The sequence below is a fragment of the Marmota flaviventris genome, chromosome 3 (assembly GCF_047511675.1).
Source record: "Marmota flaviventris isolate mMarFla1 chromosome 3, mMarFla1.hap1, whole genome shotgun sequence".
In the NCBI taxonomy this organism is placed as follows: Eukaryota; Metazoa; Chordata; class Mammalia; order Rodentia; family Sciuridae; genus Marmota; species Marmota flaviventris.
In genome coordinates this window covers 172,006,892-172,028,276 of record NC_092500.1, presented here as the reverse complement: position 1 = coordinate 172,028,276, position 21,385 = coordinate 172,006,892, and the positions used below count along the sequence as shown (strand labels likewise).

Below are 21,385 nucleotides of genomic sequence, written 5' to 3'. Positions count from 1 at the left end.
GCCCATGCAGGTCCTGTGTGCAGGTGTGTGTATCCTTGTATCTCTGTTTTGAACCTTAAGTTGTTGATGAGACTTTTTAATTTATAGGTCGGCGGAAGCAGAAGTGGGCTGTGGATCCAAGAAACACTGCGTGGAGTAATGATGATTCCAAATTTGGCCAGAGGATGCTAGAGAAGATGGGGTGGTCTAAAGGAAAGGTATTTTGGAGAAAAGCAAACCAAACCGTGAGCCATGCCAAAAGATTATGAATGAGGAGAAAACATCCTTCTACTAGGAGTCTGAGAGAAATTTATGTTTTGGATAGATAAGTGATTTTTGAGATAAATTGTGTTTCTAGATGTTGATAAAATTAGAACATAAATAGATCAGCTCTCTTTTTCATTTAAACTGCTGTGATAAGCATCTTTTTTAGACATCACCTTTTAATAAGTTGCATTGGAATCATACTTAACCTTCACAGCTTCATAATGTTGAGTCATTTTTAATTCCCCTCTGTAGCTAGAACACACACGTTTTCTCACATTCCATTTATTCCTGACTCCAGTGGGGCTCCTGTGTATCTCCACACTTATTGGTTCTTGTCAAGATCTGTGGTAATCTTGTCAAATCCAGTGGGCTCCATTTTGTTCTCATATTATGTAACCCTGTAGCAGCATTGGGCACAGCTGTTCCCTCCTTGAAACACTCATATTTTGGTGTCCACAGTACAACCCGCCCCCCCGCCTTTTTTTTTTTTTTTTTTTTTGCATCACCAGCCGCATCTAAATTTGTTGCTCTTTTTCTTCTTCTAGACTTGAACTTTGGAGCTCCTCTGGTCCAGCTCCAGTCCCTTTTTCTGTACTTCTCGGGTGATATCAGTCATTGACATGCCATACTCTGAGTTACGTAAAGTCCACAACTAGTGCCTTTGTTGTTTCTAGTCCAGGTCTGTCCTCTGCTCTAGGTTTGCAAATTCATTTGTGTGCTGGCTTTTCTGCTTGAGTGAGCACCTCAAGGGTGTTATTTTTATTGTAAACCTCTTGACCCCTCCATTCTATCTTTTCCTTTCCAAGTTGTCTTGGTTTTTGAAAATGGTACCATCTACCCTTGCACTTGAGCCTAAAACCTTCAATTCCCACATCCTCTGGAAATTTTTGTGTTTACAGCCCACCGCCCTGGTCCAGCCATTGTCATTGCCTATCCCGATCCCCTCAACACCCTTCCCATGCCTCCCCACCTCCCTTTTCCTCTTGGGATCCATTTTGACCTACAGCAGCCGGCGTGATCTTTTAAGATCTACACCTTAGAGCATGTTATTCCCTTGTTCGATATTTCAGTGGTTTCCAAGGGTTTTTAAAAATCAAATTCCTACTGTGACTTGGAAGATCCTGCAAGGTCTAGCCCCTTGCTGTCATTACATTCTCTTGGCTTACTTGACCTGGGTGTTGTTCAGGTCCTCTAGAGCCAGGCCATGCCAACCTAAAGGTTTTTGCATTTGCTTTCCTTACCTGAATCTCACGAGCGTATTGATGCAGGACCTGGAGTATACCTCCCACTCCTTTCCTGGTGTCATTTTGCAATGCTATATGATAGAGCCATAGACTCCCAATGCCTCCTGTGGTCTTCTATTTGTAGCAGCCCTCTGCTTTTGAGCAGCAGCAAGGGGAGTGTTACCCAGTGTCTGTGTGGGTTTTATATTTGGGCTCAGATAAAAGAATTGATATTCATTATTATGAGGGAATCCTTGGTGTGGCAGACATTGTCTCCTGAGAGTCACTGGGCTGTGTTGTCTTTGAGGGCAAGGATAGTGTCTCACCCTAGAGTTGACACATTAGTTGAACAATTGGTGCAGGAAGAAAGAGGCGACCTCTCCACATTAAAAAAATATAAAAAAAGTGCTAACTCTGTCTTGTGTTTAATCTCCACAGGGTTTGGGGGCTCAGGAGCAAGGAGCCACAGATCATATTAAAGTTAAAGTTAAAAATAACCACCTGGGACTTGGAGCTACCATCAATAATGAAGTGAGCAGGGGTGTGCCTTTGGGGTTCTTTTTGCATAATGGACTTTAGTTTTTTAAACATGAAACTTCTCATCCAGTCCAGTTGGTTGAACACTTCCAGCTATTCGCGTGTAGTCTCTCTGTTTTGGGCAAGAGGAGGGCCGCTGGCTGGCTTGGCCTTCCATCCTTTGCCATGCCCTCCACCACCATGCTTCCTCCTCCTCGTGGGGTCATTTACTTGCTTATGCTAAGAGATCCAAATGAGTTGTATTGATCAACTTTGTAGAAAGTCTTCATTTTATAGAAATCTTCTTTTCAGGAGAAAGAAGATTTTCTGTCTGCCCTTGTGTTCTAATATTAGTTTATATTGTTAAAAGTTGGCATTTAGTTTAGGAAGTTGTGCCAGAAAGTCATGTTCTTTTTCTTTCTCAGTCTTCTGACTGCTGGTGCTCAGCAGCTAAGGGAACTCTCATTTTCCTACGTTGGCACTGTGACGAAAACCAGCAGCTGTCATGCCTTTCACGCTCAGTGTCTTTGTTTCCTTTAGAAAATATCTTAAGGAAACTTTCTTCCTAAATTCTTGTCGCCAACAGAATCTGGGAGAAAATTAGGAGAATGACTTTAATTAGGTAAACAATTATTTTGATTACTTCAGTAGCTCTGAGTAGTAGATTGGAACAGCTAAAATTTTCAGCCACTTAAGAGTGAGTCTGTATAAGGTTGTATTTTGTTTTTTTGGTAGGGGGAGAAGTACCAGGGATTGAACTCAGGGGCATTCCTGCACTGAGGCACATCCCCAGCCCTGTTTTGTATTTTATTTAGAGACAGGGTCTCACTGAGTTGCTTAGGACTCATTGTTGCTCATAGCCCTCCTGTCTCAGCCTCCTAAGCTGCTGGGCTTATAGGCGTGCGCCACGCGCCTGGCTGTAAGGTTGATTCTGAATGTAGTTTTGAGAGACAGATAACATGGTCTACTTATTTTCTCAGGAGAAGCATTGCCCAGTAACCCCAGTCAATATGCCTTAACTTTAAGCATTCTTAAAAAGGAATGCTTAGGAAGGCATGGGAGGCAAATCCTACATTGGAACCCTGCTTCCCAGTGGCTTATATTCTTTTGGTGCTCTTCATTCTCTTATTACAAATGGGTACTCATTGATTCAGGGGACTTGAAGTCCTTCCTTTCTCCTTTCCCAGAGTTTTATAAAATCAAAGTCTGCATGTATAAGTAATCAGAATTGGGCAAAATATTATAGGTTCTGTTGGGTCAAGAGGAGGGCTTCTGTTTTCCTCACTGCTCTTGTAAACTACATAATTTCCCCTACTGGGGGAAAAAACGGTAATTTTATTTTGCTTTATTTTAGTATTAAGTACACAGGTTGCCTATTAAGTATTTGATATAATTCAACTAGATAAATCATTCACATGGAAATCAGGACTTGAGTTTCCAGAAACAATTCTTAATATTGATCTAGATGAATAGCATTTCAAGTTTATATATTTCTTGAACCCATTGAAATTTGTCAAATAATATTTTGATGAAACATTTAAAATTTCGTATTAATTGCCAGATTCCCTTGCTTCTAAAATATTTCTTATTTGCCTCTCACACAACTTTTTGGTATTTTCAGGACAACTGGATTGCTCATCAGGATGATTTTAACCAGCTTCTGGCTGAACTGAACACTTGCCACGGGCAGGAAATAGCAGGTAGGGAACTTTAGGGTCCTTGACCTCCAGATTTATAGGAGGTGTCATCTCAGTGTGAAAGGTTCTTGTCGGTTCTTTAATGTAAGCATTATACATCTCAAAGTCAGTTGTGTGAAGCGATATAGATACTCGGTTCTGCTTATGTTGTTCTGGTGCTTTCCTTGAATGATCCTGTAGCCATCCACAAACACTTTTTCCCTTTCAGAGTGTGAGAATGGCAAGATAAATCCATTCAGTTTACATCTCAAATAGTAAAGTCAGCTTTAAGGAGACGCTTGAATACACATAAAAGATGCTTTTAAAATACAAGCAGAAAATACCAAATGAGACCATAAACAGCAGCCGGCAGAGGCTTAATAGAAAAGCCTTTTCTATGTTGGTTCTGCCCTAGGTCATTTGTTTTACCTTGTAATTCACGTTAGAGGTGCGATTGCTCAGGTAAGTAACTTCTTCCACCAAATTCCTAGGCTCAAGCAGTCCCCTCACCTCAGTCTTTCGGGTAGCTGGGTCTGCAGGCGTGCACTACCTGCCTGGCCGAGCTTGAGTCAGCATCAGGCATCTTATAGACACGATATCCAATAGCCAGTAAATACACCACAGGGCATACTGCCACGATAGCCATCGGGAAAATGCACAATAAAGCCACAGTATGATGCCATTGCATACCCACTGGAACTAGTAAGACAATGGCAAGTAGCTGAAAATGTGGAGTAGTGGGGATTCCCATGGTGTGTAGGCAGCTGTGAGCATTCGGATCAGTTGGGAATTATTTACAAAAGTTGAAGATATGCATGACCTCTTCATGCCTGCCTAGCAGATGCCTGTGCACTTGTCCTGGGAAACATGCACAAGAATTCTGATGACATTATTTGAAGGATCCTCAAACTCGTAAGAGCTCAAATGCCCACCAGTAGTAGAATGGATAAGTACATTGCCACTTTTGTAAATTCAAAGAAATACATTAGAGTTATTAGAGTTTTATGCAAACATGTTGAACAGGGGTTGGCAAACATTTTCTGTCAGGGCCAGAGAAATTTTACAGACCACAAAAATTAATTGCTCTGTCAAAACTACTCCACTAGGATATTGGAATGTGAAAGGCACAGTAGATAATATGTAAATGAAAGTGGCTTTCCCACAAAACTTTACTTACAGAAACAGGTAGCTGGCTGGGTTTGGCCCACAAGCTATAGTTTTGTCCTCTGGTGTTGAAGACTCATCCACTTAATGTTGACCAAAAGAAGATGAACAGAGGTTTATCCAGTATGATTCTACTTCTATAACCACAAATAGCAGGCAAAACTCTGACATTAAGGTGCCATACTTGGTGGCAAAATTATTTTAAAAACCAGAATAAGTACTGCACTGTGGAGGTCATAATATGATGTCCCTGGGAAGGGGCTCCTGCGGCATTGCCTTCTGGAATAGGGTCAGTGTCTTGCTGCTTGACCTAGCTGGCAGTTACAGATACTTGGGAACATCATGAACCTTTGGCAGCCCCTCTAAAAAAAGATGGTTAAAACAAAAATGACAAAGGGGTGGGAGCAAGGATTAACACAAAAAATGGGATAGTGGTGACCCTTAGATGGTGCTTCTCACCTAGGAGCAATATAGCCACCCACAGGACATCTGGCGGGGTCTAGAGACTTTTTTTTTTTTTTTTTTTTTTTGAGATGTAGTCATTTATTTGTTGACTTTTTCTTCTTTTAAGGAATGAACTCCATTCAATCAATGAACTTTCCTTTTAGAACTGCTTTCATAGTGTCCCAGAGATTTCGATATGCTTGTTGTATCTGTGTTCTCATAGAGACATTTTTGAATGTCCCAACCAACAAGATGTTATTGGCATCTCCTAGAAAAAGGCTGTAGCTATAGCTAAACATCTTACAGAGCATGAGATAGCTGTCCCTTCCCACCATAGACGGACAATTTCTGTGCTCAGATGTCAGTAGTGCAGAGGTTGAAACTCTAAACTAGGAAAAACCAGAAAATGAGAAGGCACATGGGTGCTGGATGCTTCTGGATACTTTCTAGTGCTGAGTAGTTGCAAAAGGGTTTGCTTTATTTGACTATACAGGTAAGTATATCTACATTTTGTTGTTTGTTATCTGGTTACCTTGAGACCCATGATAAAATTTCTGGGTCTCTTTTTGGTAGACTTCAGGTGAGATGTAGCCTGTGTAGTTGATGTTACAAGGCTATAATGAGAGTTACCCAGAGTTAACAGGCCCAGCAGTTTAAATATCAGGGATCAACTTCTACCTTAATGAATATCCAGTTATGTGTAAATGAGAGTCACTTTTCCTAAACAAGTTTGGTGTTATGACTTGGGTGTCGGACTTGAAGTGTCCTTGCCATCACCGTACCCACAGAAGTGGAGACCTCTGTGCCTGGGATTCTTTTCTCAGAGGCATCCACATGCTATCCTTCAACAGGGAAAGAGTCATATTTGAACTTTAGTATTGTAATTTTTTTTCTTAGTACTTGAGAATACTCTAACTTTTCAGGCCAAAGGAATCCAAGAAATTATCTCATCTAAGATCCCATAAAGAAAGGATCAATGAGGTTCAGTTTTATGGGAAGGGAGCAGAGAAAGCAGATTTTTCAGCAGTTTGCTTTTGAACTTTTATGGTGATAGCTGGTGAGTGAGTTTTTCTACTGATGGTTTCAAGATTACTGCGTTCTCAGAGAGGGATGCCATTGAAGTAGTTCTGGGAACCCTGACTTAGGTCCTCCTTATCCTGCACTGGTGGCTGGGGCTCAGCGTGGTGGCTGTAGTGGCCCTTCCTGGCATGTTCCAGGAAGTGCAGATGGGGGGGCTTTTCAAGGGACCCACTGGAGCCCCTTGTTATTGTCAGGAAGGCTGTGAATGTCTCACAGATTTCAAGAGTGGTGTCTTATTCTCTCACAGCCTCCTTCACAGGTTCATCTATATAGGGTTTATTTTCCCTTTCTGTCTGAAACCTGAAAGTATTTGACATAATCTGAAAGCTGCTGAGTTATTAATCCGTAGGTAAGTTCCACTTTCAGACTGCTAGAGGGGGCTGTAGCCTTATGGCAGTGATCCTGCGGTTAGCAGAGGTGCTTCCATCTCTCTCTAGCTCAGTACAGTCCAGACCAGGCCTTCCTGTTGACCATCCCTGGGCTGACAAGATCCTTTACAATATTCCTTTCAGAGAAGCCTGTCCCAAGGAGCTGACCTGGAAAACTGACATGTTATATTTTCTTGCCATGTTGTCTTCAGTAAATACAGTGTCTTCATCCCAGTGATTTTTTTCTGGTCACAGTTACATACTACATATATTAAAGTTATAAATGACAGTAATCTCATAATATGTTTTTCTGCAATAATAATATTTTTATTCCCTTAAGATCACCACAAATTCATACCATTTGCCTTTTTACTAAGCAGACATTTTGTTCTGTCCTCTTATTCTTTAAGTTTCATTTCTAAAAATTCTTTCAAATTTTCTTCCTCTCCTAGATGGCATCTTACATTGCTTTAGTGTTTTGCCACCAGAGAATTGACACTTGGTGTTACTGTTATCTAGACCACAGACCCTTTTCATTTCTTTCCATATTTTTAGGCTTCATCCATTTACATGTGCAGTTTTATCCCAAGTGTAGACCCAGGCAGCCCCACCATGATCAAGATGCAGAATCATCTATTCTCCATCTGTATAGTTTTGCAATTTGAGAATGTTATGTAATACAGTAGGTACCCTTTTTAGATCGACCTTCCTCACTGCCCTGAGGTTCATCTAGGTTGATGTGTGCATTGACAGCTCAGCCCTCTCTGTTGTAGAGTAACATTCCCCTGTGAGGATGTGCCAGAGTTGGCTCAGTTGTTTGTTAACCTGTTGAAGAACTTTTGGGTTATAGCCAGTGTTTATAAGGTTAATATGAACACTCATGTATAGATCTTTATGTGTTGATTTCTTATCCCCAGAACTTTGTACATTTCTGGAGTGTAACCTTGCCTGATCCATAGTGCACAGTTGAAAAAAATAATCCAGATCATTTGATTAGAGCTCAAAAATAAATGATGGGGCTCCTACTAATATTTAAACATGACCATTGATTATATGAGGATGGACTACACAGATTTTAATGTAATGTTTTTCTTCTTTTTTAAAGACTCCTCAGAAAATAAGGAAAAGAAATCTTTTAATCTTGAGGAAAAGTCCAAGATCTCTAAAAACCGGGTCCATTACATGAAATTCACGAAAGGTAAGCTGCAGCCTTTATCTGTTGTAGTCTGTGCGGAAGCTGAGTTTCCGGAAGCATTCTCAGCGTTTCACCAGCAGAGGTGACTTGCTGTGTGTGCCAAGTGGGGAAGTCTGGACCTGTTAAAATGCAGACTTGGCTTGTGGAGCAAAAGGCCCAGTTGAGGCTCCACACTCGGCAGGTCCTGTGACAAAGCTGAAAACTGAAGTCAGCGTGCTGCTTTGAGGAGAAAGGGGACGATGTTACGTGGCTAGGTCAGAAAATAATGTTATCATTCAACATTTTTAGCTACATCTTAGTGTTTGCAGAGCTGAATGTTGGTGTTAAACGCTTCCTAATGAGCGTGTTCAGAGAATCCTGCTCCACATGGAGATTTCGACTAAGAAAATTTGCATGCCCACGTTGACCCTTTCAACATTCCAGTCTCTCCATCCCATGGAGTGTTAATATAGGCATCTCAGGACCTTCATGGAGTTGGTGTTGGAGAACAGGGCAGTGATTCCTACCTTGCCATCACCATACACCCACCCCTCGCAGCTCCTTGGGTGTAGTTGCGCCCTGTAGCCACCAGGTGGTGATCTCGTACTGGTGAGAAACCACTTACCTTGCGCTAATCAACTCCCCAGGTTACTCCTAGAACAGCCACAACACCTATTTTTATGTAATATACTTAAAATGTACCAAAAATGATGCAGATCGTGTCCTGATCCAGGCACCATTGGCTTGTTCTTCCCTGTGAGACTGAATGTGTGTGTCTATCTTGATGTGCCAGGAAAAGCATTTCTTGCTTCAGACTTGGTGGCTGGACTGGGGAGGGTTTGCCCCCAGAACCCACCCTGAATAGCAGTGGGATATGGAATTCCCACTCCTCTAAACTGTTGATGGTGTTTCTTGTTTGGGATGAGGACCCCAAAGGATAGAACTGTGTTTGGTTTAACTGAGAGGCTGTGGCAGAGCTGAGGGGATTCGGAGCTGAACAACTTCAGAGCTGTGAACAGGAGAGACTGAAACTTCCTCTCCCTCTCTCCCAGTAGGTCTTTTTTGAGTTACTTTTGTGTCATCCCATTTTCCTCTCAGGCAAGAACTTAGTTCTTAACTTGAGGTTGTGACTTCTGAGCAGGTTCTGTCCCCCCTTCAGCCTATTGCAGGACAGAAGATAGACTTTGTTGGCCCCTCTGTCATTTTGAGGAGACAGTAATGGTCCTTTCACACCCAACCCCTTATTAGCCCTCTTTTTTTCATCAGATCCAATATAAAAAAATAAGAGATGCAGCGGAACGGTTGTTGAGCACAAACTGTTGCACAGCACGAGAATGACACGGAAAGCACCCCGCAGCTGCTCTGTGGCATGGCAGCCTTTTAAGCGTGTCACCCTGCAGGTGGAGTCTTCCCTTGTCCTCTACTGCCTGGCCGCATGCCTGACTTCATCTGAACAACTGCCAGGCGAGGGTGTGCCTCTGATCTGCTTTAATCTGCTCCGTGCCGGGAGTCCTGCCTTCTATTTGTAGCTGAGCTACTCCTGTGCTGGTGATCCTGTCAAAGGGCTCCGTACATCATGCCTTCATTTTCTCTTTTAAAATGAGGCTTGCATATTCATTAGCCGCATTTGAGGAGAAGGGAGACATTAGTATGCAGAGAAGAAAAGAGTTCAAGAAATGTTAGAGAGGTAGAAGAAGAGATTGAGTTGAGAAATGGAGGTCATGCAATCTGGGAATAAGTAGAAAAGATGAGAAGGAAGCAGAAATCCAGGTAGTGAAGAAAGTGATTATTTACCCTCCGTCTGCACCATCCACAGTGAAAGCTTATTTTAAAGGTCTTTGGATCTCCCTCAGAGTCGTGTTGTCACTGGTGTGAGCGATAAGCTTCAGGCCTCCTTTGTCCATTACTCTCTCAGACTCGTCATTGACCGTTTTCCTTCTTTCAGACTCATTTTCTTCTTGTAAAGCAAGGAAACATGCATAAGTGCTTATGAGTCTGTCGCCTAGGTTGTGTTTCATGATTTGTGGGTGATGACCTCTTTTATGGAACTTGTGCTCTTTACGTCGTGAGTAAGAGGGAGTAAAATACCCACAGCTGTGCTCATGATGAAAGTGACTGATTCACTGAGTTGGAGTGCTCACATCGTGATTCCATGTATGGACCAGGAAGATGACTTTTTTATTTTTTTAAGTCTCAGGCCTTGAACTCAGCCTCTTACATAGCTGGGATGACAGGCATTTTATATAGCTTGCTGAAGACTGGGCGTAAACATTTTGCCATAGCAGGTGGTGTTGGAAAATTTGCTACTGCCTAAACATCAATGATATCATTTAAGTTCTTTTACATAATTCTTTTTCAAGCTCCAAATATATAATTTTGACTTGAAAGAATTTGTTATATAGTTTTAAGTTACTTTCATCCATATTTGTTTAAAACCCAATTCCAGTGAAAAATATTTAGTGAGGCCACATCTGCCAAAGGGAAAATATCAATTTATGTAAAACTATTTTGAAGGCTTTTTCTCTCTGTGGTGGGAAGCTGTCAGGAGAGCATTGCTCTCCCCCTCGGTCAACACGGCGTGTGAAGGGCTGCATTAGCTGAAGTGGTGCACTCAGCACTACAACCTGGGCGACCTTCTCACCCGCTTTAGACACTTCTCTCTGTGGGACACGCATTCCAGGTAGTTGGCAGATGCAAGCTGGCAGACTCTTCCTAAGGCGGATGCTGATAGTGAGGCCCCTTGTTCTCTCCTCTTACTCTTTAGAATTTGAATACCAAGCAGCCCCACTTTGACCTTGTTAAGAAGGCGCTGTCTCCTGATGGCTTATTAGGGCTTGGTGTTCCACCCCACACTGGTTCTTTCAGACCCCTGGCTTCCTAACTTTTCCTTTATGGAAGTTGCCCTTGTTTTTTGCCCTGGGCTGTCAGTCCCCTATGTTGCATCAGAAAGAAAACCAAGTATAATGTGTTCTTGGTTTAAGAATGCAAATGAGTTTTTAAATAATTTAAGCTACTACAGAAGCCTTAAATTTTTTTTTATTTAAAATAAAAACATTTCTAAAACCTATGTTTGTTTGCCCTTGTGCCTTTTCACTCTGAACAAACTCTACTTTTCTGTACATTTTTTGAGCCTCAATTATAATTCACTTTTGTCCACAGCTACTGAGTTATTGCTTTTGCTCTTAAACTAACTGGTTCCGAGTCATCATGATGCCTCCGTCCTGTTTTCTGTTGGAGCTGCCTTTGCTTCCCTCGGACATCTTGATAGGGCTCACGTGTTTGGCTATGTAGTAATGTCCCTCCTTCCATTCACCATCCTGCGTGTTTGGACAGCCTGATGACTGTGATTATTAGGCAAACAGCTGAAGAGAGCCTAGGTGCAGTGCTCCTCTGTCACGCTGACCATGCATGCATGGATGTTGTTACTCAGTTTATACATTCTTAAGAAACCTTTCTTCCCAGTTCGCAAAGTGCTGTGGCCGGTTGAAGGCTAACCAATAGATGAACCAAACCCAGATGGACAGCATGTGTTTCCTAGTCTATTCAGTTTGTTTGTAGTTACTGTTTTGTCTAAGATCTAAAGTTGTCAACACTATTTGCTGTGACTTCACCATAGTTCAGAACTGAGGCTAATAAGCTTTCAAAATTCACTTTTAATGTGCATATTTTATTCACAAGTGATCATGATTTTATAATGCTTACAAAATATTCAACCAGGACCATTAATTAATAATGATCTCAATCACATCCATTTTCACCCACCTTAGGTTTCTTCCAGTCGTCTCTGACACTCATTTCTTCTCTGTGTTCTTGTTTTCCAGATCAAATTCAGAGCAAAGCCTGTAGTAGTCCTAGTCCTGGTTTCTGCATTTACTTAAGAGAACTTTGCTAGAGGGTAGAAGGCTCTGATGCAGAACCCGTGACCAGAACTTTAGGAACACCTGCACCTGCCTTGGCACCGCCCACTGTCTTGGCAGTTTCCCTCTGAGGTTTAGATTTGTTTTCATTCTCTGTGTTCCTATCTTGACACCTTGTTTTAGGCTTATGCTTTCCCATGTGCCCTCCCTTCTTGGCTCCCTCCAGCTTTTCTTTGTAGAAGAGATCTTAATTTGCATTTCCTTTTAGGGTATCTCTTCCATTCAGGGAGAGAGGTTAGGATAGCGGGACAATGTGTTTTGAACCAAGTGCGGGCTCCCTTTTCTGAAGTAGAAACTGCCACCCTGTGTGCTTTGCAGTGGAAAATGGGTCTTGCTGGGACAGCTGAGGTAGATCTCTGCGCCTCCTCAGAGTTTGTCCACCTTGAGGCCCCACGGCCAATTGTCTTGACCAATTGACTTCTCCACTTCGCTGGTTTGTTTCCTGAGTTCCTGCTGTGAGAGGTTTCATTCTGTTTTGGGTTGGGCTTTCCTTGGGGTCTTTTTAACTGTCAGAACCAGGAGTGCTAGTTAGCTCAGGTGGAGTGCTAGTTAGCTCAGGTGGAGTGCTAGTTAGCTCAGGTGGGAGGAGAGCAGTGCTCAGAGCCTTGGCGGGGGGACGGGGGTCTCCTGACAAGAACAGGTTGTACTGGCTGCATGCACCCTTTCGTCGGGTGCTGCTGTCTCTGAAAGTGGTTCTGGAAAGGAGTTTTGTTTGTTTCAGGGAGTCACTGAGTGACCATAGCCCCAGCCATGGTCAGTGAACCAGAACCTTCCAGGTCATGTCATTACTTTGCCAAATTGGTTTGCTACAGGAAGCCAAGAGGATTAGTGCATCCCTGACAGTTGAACTTGGCTTCCCACTTGAAATGCAGACCTACGGCTGTCCTGGGCCACCCCCTCCCCACAGCCACCAGACTTGACAGTGTAGTGCGTTTTAAAGTGCACTTGCCATGAAGTTGACACATGGGAACGGATTGGCCCACTGCTCACAGGGTGTTATTGGTTAGGAGTGGAAAGGCCAAAGTAGTGAGTTTTAAGTTAGTTGGCTTGTAGGTTTAAAATTAAGTTCAAGTTTAGTTTTGAAAATAAGAATCATACACTGCTGGTGGGACTGTATATTGGTGCAACCACTGTGGAAAGCAGTATGGAGATTCCTCAGAAAATTGGGAATGGAACCACCATTTGACCCAGCTATCCCACTCCTTGGTTTATACCCAAAGACTTAAAATCGGCATACTCTAGTGATGTGGCCACATCAATGCTTATAGCAGCTCAATTCACAATAGCTAGACAATGGAACCAATCTAGATGTCCCTCAATAGATGAATGAATAAAGAAAATGTGGTATATATACTCAATGGAATATTACTCAGCTTTAAAGAAGAGTGAAAGTATGGCATTTGCCAGTAAATGATTGGAGTTGGAAGCGAAATAAGCCAACCCCACAAAACCTAAGGCCAAATGTTTTCTCTAATATGTAGATATTAATTCCCAATAAGGCAGGGCTCACTAGGGAAGAATAACTTTACCTTAGATTAGGTAGAGGGAAGTGATGGGAGGGAGGGGAGGGGATGTGGGGATAGGAAAGACAGTAGAAGGAAACAGACGTTATTACTGTATGTATATATGTGACTGCATGACCAATATGATTCTGCAACATGTACCCTTAGAAAATGAGAAATTATATCCCATCTATGTATGATAGGTCAAAGTGCATAAATGCATTCTACTGTCATGCATAACTAATTAAAAAAATTAAAAAACAAATAAGAATCATAGATCTTTAGGGCACTGTTTTTACCAGAGCCATTTAATTTCTGCTCTTGTTTAAATAATCTTGTATTTAAAGATGATAATAACTATTATGGTTAAGAACATTTTTAAAAGTTTGAATTTTAATTTTCATTTAATCTTTAAAATTTTCATTCATTCAGTTAATAGCTTGAGATCCTGTGTCAATTATTAACTGAACAGTGTAAATTTAAAATGTTTGAAGCTATATATGGAACAATATTTTAGTTATTCATTTCATAATCCTGTGTAAGTAGCAGTGTCTTTGTAAAGTGACCCAGAAGTGGCACCTTGAAGGCATACAGATTGTGGGGCCAGCCTTGGAACTTGGGTCTTATGGCCTGTATGCTCCAGGTTGTTCCTATAAGGGTCCTGGTTCCAAGACGTTTACCTGGCTTTACATTTAATTAATGTTATTGAAGAGTTGTGATCTGTGAAGTGGGACAGAATTTCATAGTTAACAAAATTATGTGTTTTCCAGAAACTCTTTTCCTTTCAGGATTTGCATAATTTGTGCTTGTGCTCCTCATGTTATAGCGAATGGCCTTACTGAACAGCCGCGTGTTATTTTCCTAGGGAAGGATCTGTCGTCGAGGAGCAGCACAGATCTTGACTGCATTTTTGGGAAAAGGCAAAGCAAGAAGACTGCTGAGGTACTGAGTAGCCCAGTGGAGATGGCGTGTTTCCATGCAGCTTGGTTTTCAAGTGGGTGTGGGGCTATTCTGTGTCTGTTACTAGTAGTACTTTTTAGACACAGTTCCCCTGCAAAAAAACAAAAACAGGAACCACTTTTAGCAACTTCATACAAAAGTTCAGTGTGATCCCTTTAATGATAGTAGCTGGTAGCTAAGTTTTGTAAGGAATCTCCTAAGAGGATATGTGCTCTCTGGTCTTTGCTTTTGTTTTTTGTTCTGAGGGGTGAAGACTAGGTTAAACTCGGGGAAGAATGCCTATTGCTGATGTAGTCAAAGGGGAAGGTACCTCCTGCCACCAAGAGCAGGGAGGCGTGTGCTGAGAGGTTTGCCGCTCTGTCCAGACTGCACCTTGTATTTGGAGTTTGCCATGGGGAGGAAGAGCGTTCCTCACGTGCTCTACTACTGCCTTTCCATCTGGAGAGCATGTGGACAGGGCATCATCTGGAGGATCCATGGGTGTGGCCTCCCTCGTACATTAATACTTGTTTCAAAACTGGAACGGGAGGATGGGTGACCTCACTACCCACATGGTCCGTTGTCCTAATGATGAAACTGGGCTGTAAAGACATATTTGTTGCACCTTTTCCCAGTAGAAGAGCCAGCTATGTATGTAGTTTTCATTTCAAAATAGAATTTTTGAACTATAGATTATTCTAGAGATACTGGGATAAAATATTTTTTTTTTGGCGGGGGGGTCTAAGAAAGCCTGGAATATTTGGTTGCTGCAGCTATTGATCAGCTGATCTGCTGTGTCCTGATTGGTTCCTGTAGGAAGAGAAAGAAGTCTTGTTTGATTTATTCCTGGCGTTTTCCCAGACTCACAGATGTCTTTCCCAGGGTAGTAGATTAGTTACTTAAGATTCTTAGAAACTCTTGGATTACCCATGACCAGCATTTTGTTAGGAGACTCCTTCTAGGGCTGGTATTGAATGCCTAGGTCTTTCAGCATCTTTTTGCACCCCCACCCCCTACCTTCAGCAGAGGGGAGACCTGGCTCCTGGTGGCCTGCTGCGGCCGGGGCTGCAGGGTCTGTGCCAGGTTCAGGGAAGGCAGCTGCTCCTCAGGTAGGAGGTGCTCTGACATCCAACCACACTGGATGTTCCCTCACAAGGGCTGCTGGGAAGCGCAGTGGCCATCTTACAGGCTCACTGTGGTCATATCTCTGCCTGAATGTGGTTGTCTTGAGGCCTGGGTCAGGCTGTGCTCCCTCGTTCACTGAGGACTTTGCATCTGCCTTGCCTCACTTTCTCTGAGTCTCTCTGGCTGTCCCCAGCAGTGTCCGTATCCTTTGGAGAACCTGGCCCTGTGCTCTCATGCCCTGTCACCATTCTGCCACACAGGCGCCCCCGCCCCCACGGTCACACTTGCAGCTTTGCAGCAGCCCCTTGTCCTCCCTGCCTTGCTCCTCTCTCTCTCTCCCTGTCACCTAACCCTCACCTTCTCCGGCAGCCTTTGCAGTCTCCAGCTTAGCTGATCAGGAAAGGACATCTTGCTGTGGCATTGGTAGCCCACAGCTCATGTGCTAAGTGCAGAAGCTTCTCTGCAGGAGAGCAGAGCTCCCTCGTCCTCTGTTGGGCTCCAGTTGGAGGACTTGCTGGTATCAGGTGCCAGAAGGTTTGTCCACGCTCCCTGGTGTTACTGGACTTAGTGGTGGTGGTCTCGTAGTCGGGACAAAGCAAGAAGTTCCCTTGGAGGGCTTCAGTGTTCTCTAGCGCTGGCCAGAGAAAAGTCACTTTTTTCCAGTTGGTGTAGATGTGGTCACCCTTGGTGTTTGGCTGTGTTTTGAGCAGGGTTTCTGAGCAGTGCTGTCCCTGGCACTCTGGGCTGTGTTCCCTGTTGATGTGTGTGTGGCTGCTGACTGCCTGGTCTTCTGTCCGGTGCAGCTGTTAGTGTGTTCCTGGTTCTCACAGGGAGCTTTGAACAAATGCTGATGCCAGGCTCCCCCTCCAGACCAGTTAAGTCCAAGCCATGGGTTAGGGGCCAGCCACCAGTATTTTTAAAGGAAAGAAAACATTTTTAAAGTGTTCCCTGCTAATCCTGGTGAGGACCAGTGTGTGGTAGAGGAGAGGGTTGAGAATGCCAGCCTGAAGTGCAGGTGTACCGCCTTGGCCTCTGGTGTCACCAGTGTGGCTGCAGAGGGGCTTGCTGAGCGGAGGATCCTGGTTGCAGGTCTGGCTGGGGCCTGAGAGCCTGCCCTCTGGCGCCACAGGTGCTGCCGGCCTGTGCAGCGTGCCGAGGAGCTGGCACCTGCATGGATACTAAAAACAGAGTCTAGTTGAATGTGATCGCTTTTAAGGCAATAAGTAAAAAGTCCATAAAGCAGGGTCAGTTTATCTTTAAATACATGTGGGTTTTCATATGTTAAGTTTGCTTTTATTGAGGTACACTGTCTTTTTTTGGGTAAATTGTTGCTGGGAAACCCTACCATGTTAGTTACAGCAGCCCTGACAGAGAAGGGCAAGAAGCTTTTGATGAGATTTGTTTGAAAATACAGCCTCTTGGCTCCTGTTTGCTGTTGGAAGGAATACTGCTATTTTTCCTCCCTGACGCATCAGCTAGAATGTGTATTTGGCATGGTGAAGGCCATGGTGCTGCCAGAGGTCAGACACCTCAATAGCCTGGGATCCTGTGGTCATGCGGAATGTGAAGAGTCAAGGCCCTCTGGGAAAGGGCCAGCCCTGATCTGTTAGCCCTGATCTGTCTTCGACACCTAGACATGCAAGACCTTGGCAGGAGCAGTTCCAGCCCGGGCACGTCGTCTCTCACAGCTGGCCAGGCCTACTGTTGTTAATTTCCATAGCCCCCGAGTCTCATAGAAATTATAATTTTATTTAGCATCTGTGTGCAAGCACTGTGCTAGACACCTAAATGCTATCTTGTTTAGTCCTCACAACAATCTTATGAAGTAAGCATTTGCACCCTGTTTTTAGCAATGAAGAAACTGGGACTCAGAAATGTCACAGTGCTCCAGAGTGACACAAGTGGGATTTTAATACTGGTCCCTCCAACTCCACACTCAGTGTTCTCCTGTCACACTGTTAATGAACATTTTTGCATTAAAAAAAAAAAAAATTCACCTTTAACTGATTAAGATGTTTTAGCAGTTTTCTTTAAGATTTTTGTCAGAGAGGCCACTAGTTACTATATCATAACTTTGAGGGAAAATGGTTGGCTGTTCCCATTTTGTGAAAAATGGTTTAAATTTCAGAACTTTGCTGGCTGCGAAGTGCAGTGGTGAACTCTAAGAGTTCAGAAGCACGTGACCAAATGCCTGGCCTTGGAAGCTGGAGACTGATTGAGGAAAGAGCTGACTCGAGCTTCTGGAGCACACGTGCTGGGTTACTGGTGTCTTTTCTGGTCTCTCAAATAGGTTGATGGATCTGGTAATATTTATATCCAAAAAAAAAAAAAAACCTTGACTAGTGGTCATAAGGGGTTTGCTTTTTGAAAGTTTTCATTTTGAAGCAGTACCGCTTCACAGGACATTGCAAATCCAGTATAGAGGGGCCTTAGGCACCCTTTCCCCATGTCCCTGGTTGCTGCACCTTGTATAATTTTATTAGGGTTCTCTAGAGGAACAGAATCTTCAGGAGGTATGATTATGAAAAGGGGACTTATTAGGTTGGCTTACACAACCAAAAGCTGGATAGTCCACCGTGGTCATCTGCAGGCTGGAGAGCTGGAAGAACCAGTAGCTGTGCATCCAAGATGCTGATACCTCAGAACAAGAGGGAATCAACAGTGCTATCCAAGTCTGAGACGGAAGGCTTCTGGAAACTTCTTGGAGAATCACTGGCAGAGTTCACTTTGGAAGAGTGAAGGAGCTAGAATCTGATATCCTTAGGAAATCGCAGAAGCAATGATTCGCAGCAATCAAGAACCTGTTCAGGAAGAATCAGCTTGCTGCTTCCTTGTTCTTCCAACTTTTATTCCATACAAGCCAGCATCGTATTGGATGGGGCTGCCCACTTCAATTTGCTATCCCACGTGCCAGTCATTTCTAGACACCCTCACTGACACACCCAGAAGCCTCGACCTTCTGCATGTCTCCATCCAATCAACTTGACCATTCAAATTAACCATTAAAATAATGGTGGTAGGCTAGAACCAGGCAGTGGGCATTGGTGCAGCTGGGTGTATAGCCCTCTGGAGACCGAGTGGGGACTGTATCCACTGTCTCAGCCAGGGTTCTGAACTGTCCTCACCCTAAGACGTCTCCCTCTCACTACCTCTGATTGTAGTCATGCGCCCCTCCATCACCTACCCTAACCTCAGGTACCCACTGTTGCCAGCAGAATTGACTAATCAGAAATAGAGCCTCACATGCATCAACCTCTGCTCTCACAGCTTGGACCTGAATATGCTCAGTTGGCTGTGGTTAGTGAAGGGGTCAAGAGTGATTGTGCTCTTAGTGACCTGCCTCCTCTGCCTGTCCATCCCTACATCTTCTGCCTTCTGTCTTTTGGGTCTTTAGAGAACTTGTTGTAGAACTCAGATCATGTGACATTGTTCAAGTCTGGGCATGTCAGTTAAGCTGTTTACTTTAGTAAGTTCAGGAGCATTCCACACTATAAAGTGATGTGCATATCCAGGATGCACGTTGGTCGTCTACACTGTGTTGATGTGGGAGACTTCTCTGGGCTGTGTCTCAGGGTACCTTTATCACAGGGAGCAAGGAGACCTTTAAATGTCATTCAGGATTGGTTTGTTTGTGGGCAAACAAACAAGTTTGTATGGGTATATAGGGTTTGGAGCAAGTTTGTATGGGTATATAAGGTTTGGAGCTTTCACTGGGTTTTTAAAGGAATCCTTGATCCCAAATGAAGCTTCAAATCTAGGACTGCATAAAAATGTCACTTATGCATCCTTGCACCTGAATGAAACCACTTCAAACATAAATTCTCTGCATGAGAATTTATAAACTAGGCCAGGTCAAGAATCTGATCTTAATTATTTTGAATATGATATGTAGAAATAAAAGAAAATGACATCAAAACAACAGTTCAAGCTAAAACAGGAGGTGTAGGATAGGTTGATGGAGTTTAAATCACACCTTTCATCTTGTTTCTGACTTTATGCGTCTAATTGAGAAATGGACCCACTATGTTTTACATGTGGACTGTTCTTCAGTCATGTACGCTGGGCAGCACACAGCTTCAAGAGAGGCCTGGTGTGCTCCTGGTGTGCTCCCAGTGCTGGATCCCAGGCATTGCTTGACCCAGTGTGTGGCACATACAGGGACTCGAGGAAACAAAACCTTATTGTGCTTCTTTTTTAAAAAAAAAAAAAAAATGGACTTCATTGATTAGTATTTTAAAAATCATGGCTTATATAGCTTCAGAGTTAGTATTCAAAAATCTTTTCCTTTTGAAAGGTTTTGATCAATATGCATAAACAGCTTTGTTCCAAGAGCGGGAAACATTGGTCAGTCTACTTCCCACTCTAGATCACAGTGCCGATAGTAGGTTCTTTCCGGAGGATCCTGCGTGTGGGCTCGTGCTGTTTTATGTTTTAAAGCACTAATCCAACTGGCCTGAAGTTGACTCCATGCGTTGTTTCTCAGGCCAGAATAGTCTTTCACAGATTCGAACGTTTGTCACTGCTATAGGAGTGAAGGCCCTCGAACACACTCGGGGCTCTGCTCTGACTTTATTGGTGCTTAGAGCTTCCTGCGGCCACGAACTGTTGGGAGACACTGGTTCTTAGTGGAGCCTGGCTGTTCAGACTTCCTTACTTAAAGAGCAGAGGGTCATTGCAAATTGACACTTACTCAGGAATCTAATAAACGTGCTGAGAGGAAGTGGCTGGCTGTGCATGTTTGTTTCCAAGTCCTTCCTTTCCCCACCATCTTTTTGCTGTGTTAATTGGAAGACAGTGCTTTGGAGTGGAGGGCCCATAAATTGGAGCTGTCTGCACTTTCTGTGAGAGAAAGACGTGATCCAATATATTGAATTGAAATTATTCAGACCCCCCAAGACCTGCAGCAGGTTCTTGTGCTAGCTAGTACCTTCCAGGAGTTGTGTACAGTGTGTGTGTGTGTGTGTGTGTGTCTCACTTGGTTTACAAGTTGAAGTTAGAGACACAGAAAAACAAATTCCAGTAGATCCTATCTGGTTGAACTTCCTGATACTCCTATTTTTTTCCCTCTCTCATTTTTTCTCTCCCCCACCTTCCAGTTTCCTTCCTCTGTCCACTCTGTTTCCTGATACTGTGTTATCACTAGAGAAAATACCCCTACGCCACATCGAGGATTGAGGACGTGTTACCAACCATCTCACTTTGTTTCTCTGAACGGTGAGCCTGTGGCCTAGGCTGCTGGCAGAGTAATTGTCCACTTCTTCACCTCTGTGACCCGGTGGAGGCAGGAACTTTGAGTGCTTCGTATTCTCCTCCAGGGTGCCCAATTACTGATCACCTTCCGTGCATTCTTCTGGTGGTTGTTGCTTTTTTCACCGGAGCGTGGCTTCTTTGCAGTCTGTGTTCCTTTCTCATCTTTTATCCCGAGTCCCCTTTTTCCTATTTCTGACTGATTATTTGATCTGAAAACTACCTCCAAGCAGACCCTGATCTTCTGTTTGGTTGGATTCAGGGGTATTTTGGACCATTCTTCCTTTTGGTTGGAGTCAATGTCGCAAGTACCTCTTAGGGAAGGTCATTGTATAAAGAAGAGTCCCTTTTTAAAATTAATTTTTACCTGAATTATCTTTGAATTGAAGGCTGTTTTTCCTGTTGTTCTGGATTTTCATGCTCATCGCCTACATCAGTGGGCTCAGTGAAGCTTCATAGGTGTTTTCCCTTCCTGCAGCTAGTCACTGCCCTTCTGTCCCCACTGCAGGGCTGGGCACCCGCATTCCAAGGACAGGTGGCTTTCCCAGCCCAGTCATTGTTCAAATGACCTTCTTGTGAAGAGCCTTTTAGGTAGAGACCAATTTAAACTTAGCTTTAAGCATGCCGCGTGGTGCACCTGAGTTCTAAAATATTTTTTTCTAGCAGTGTTGACTTCTGTAATTCTTGTCATCATTTGACCATTGAAGACAGAATCGAGATTTTTTTTTTAAATATATCTTTCTAAGCTGGGACATTTGGTCAAA

General features: G+C 43.4%; 1 protein-coding gene across 3 annotated transcripts in view; it reads left to right on the top strand.

Moving 5' to 3' along the window:
• Positions 1 to 21,385, top strand: part of Pinx1 (PIN2 (TERF1) interacting telomerase inhibitor 1) — a 67,786-nt gene that overhangs the window by 5,115 nt on the left and 41,286 nt on the right. For 2 of the 3 annotated variants that reach the window (XM_027927198.2, XM_027927197.2), the window contains exons 2-6: positions 88 to 197; positions 1,908 to 2,000; positions 3,607 to 3,685; positions 7,823 to 7,915; positions 14,176 to 14,252. In XM_027927198.2, coding sequence (XP_027782999.2) covers positions 88 to 197; positions 1,908 to 2,000; positions 3,607 to 3,685; positions 7,823 to 7,915; positions 14,176 to 14,252 — 452 coding nt within the window. The remainder of the gene's footprint in view (positions 1 to 87; positions 198 to 1,907; positions 2,001 to 3,606; positions 3,686 to 7,822; positions 7,916 to 14,175; positions 14,253 to 21,385) is intronic. The other variant, XM_027927199.2, reaches the window with a different exon arrangement.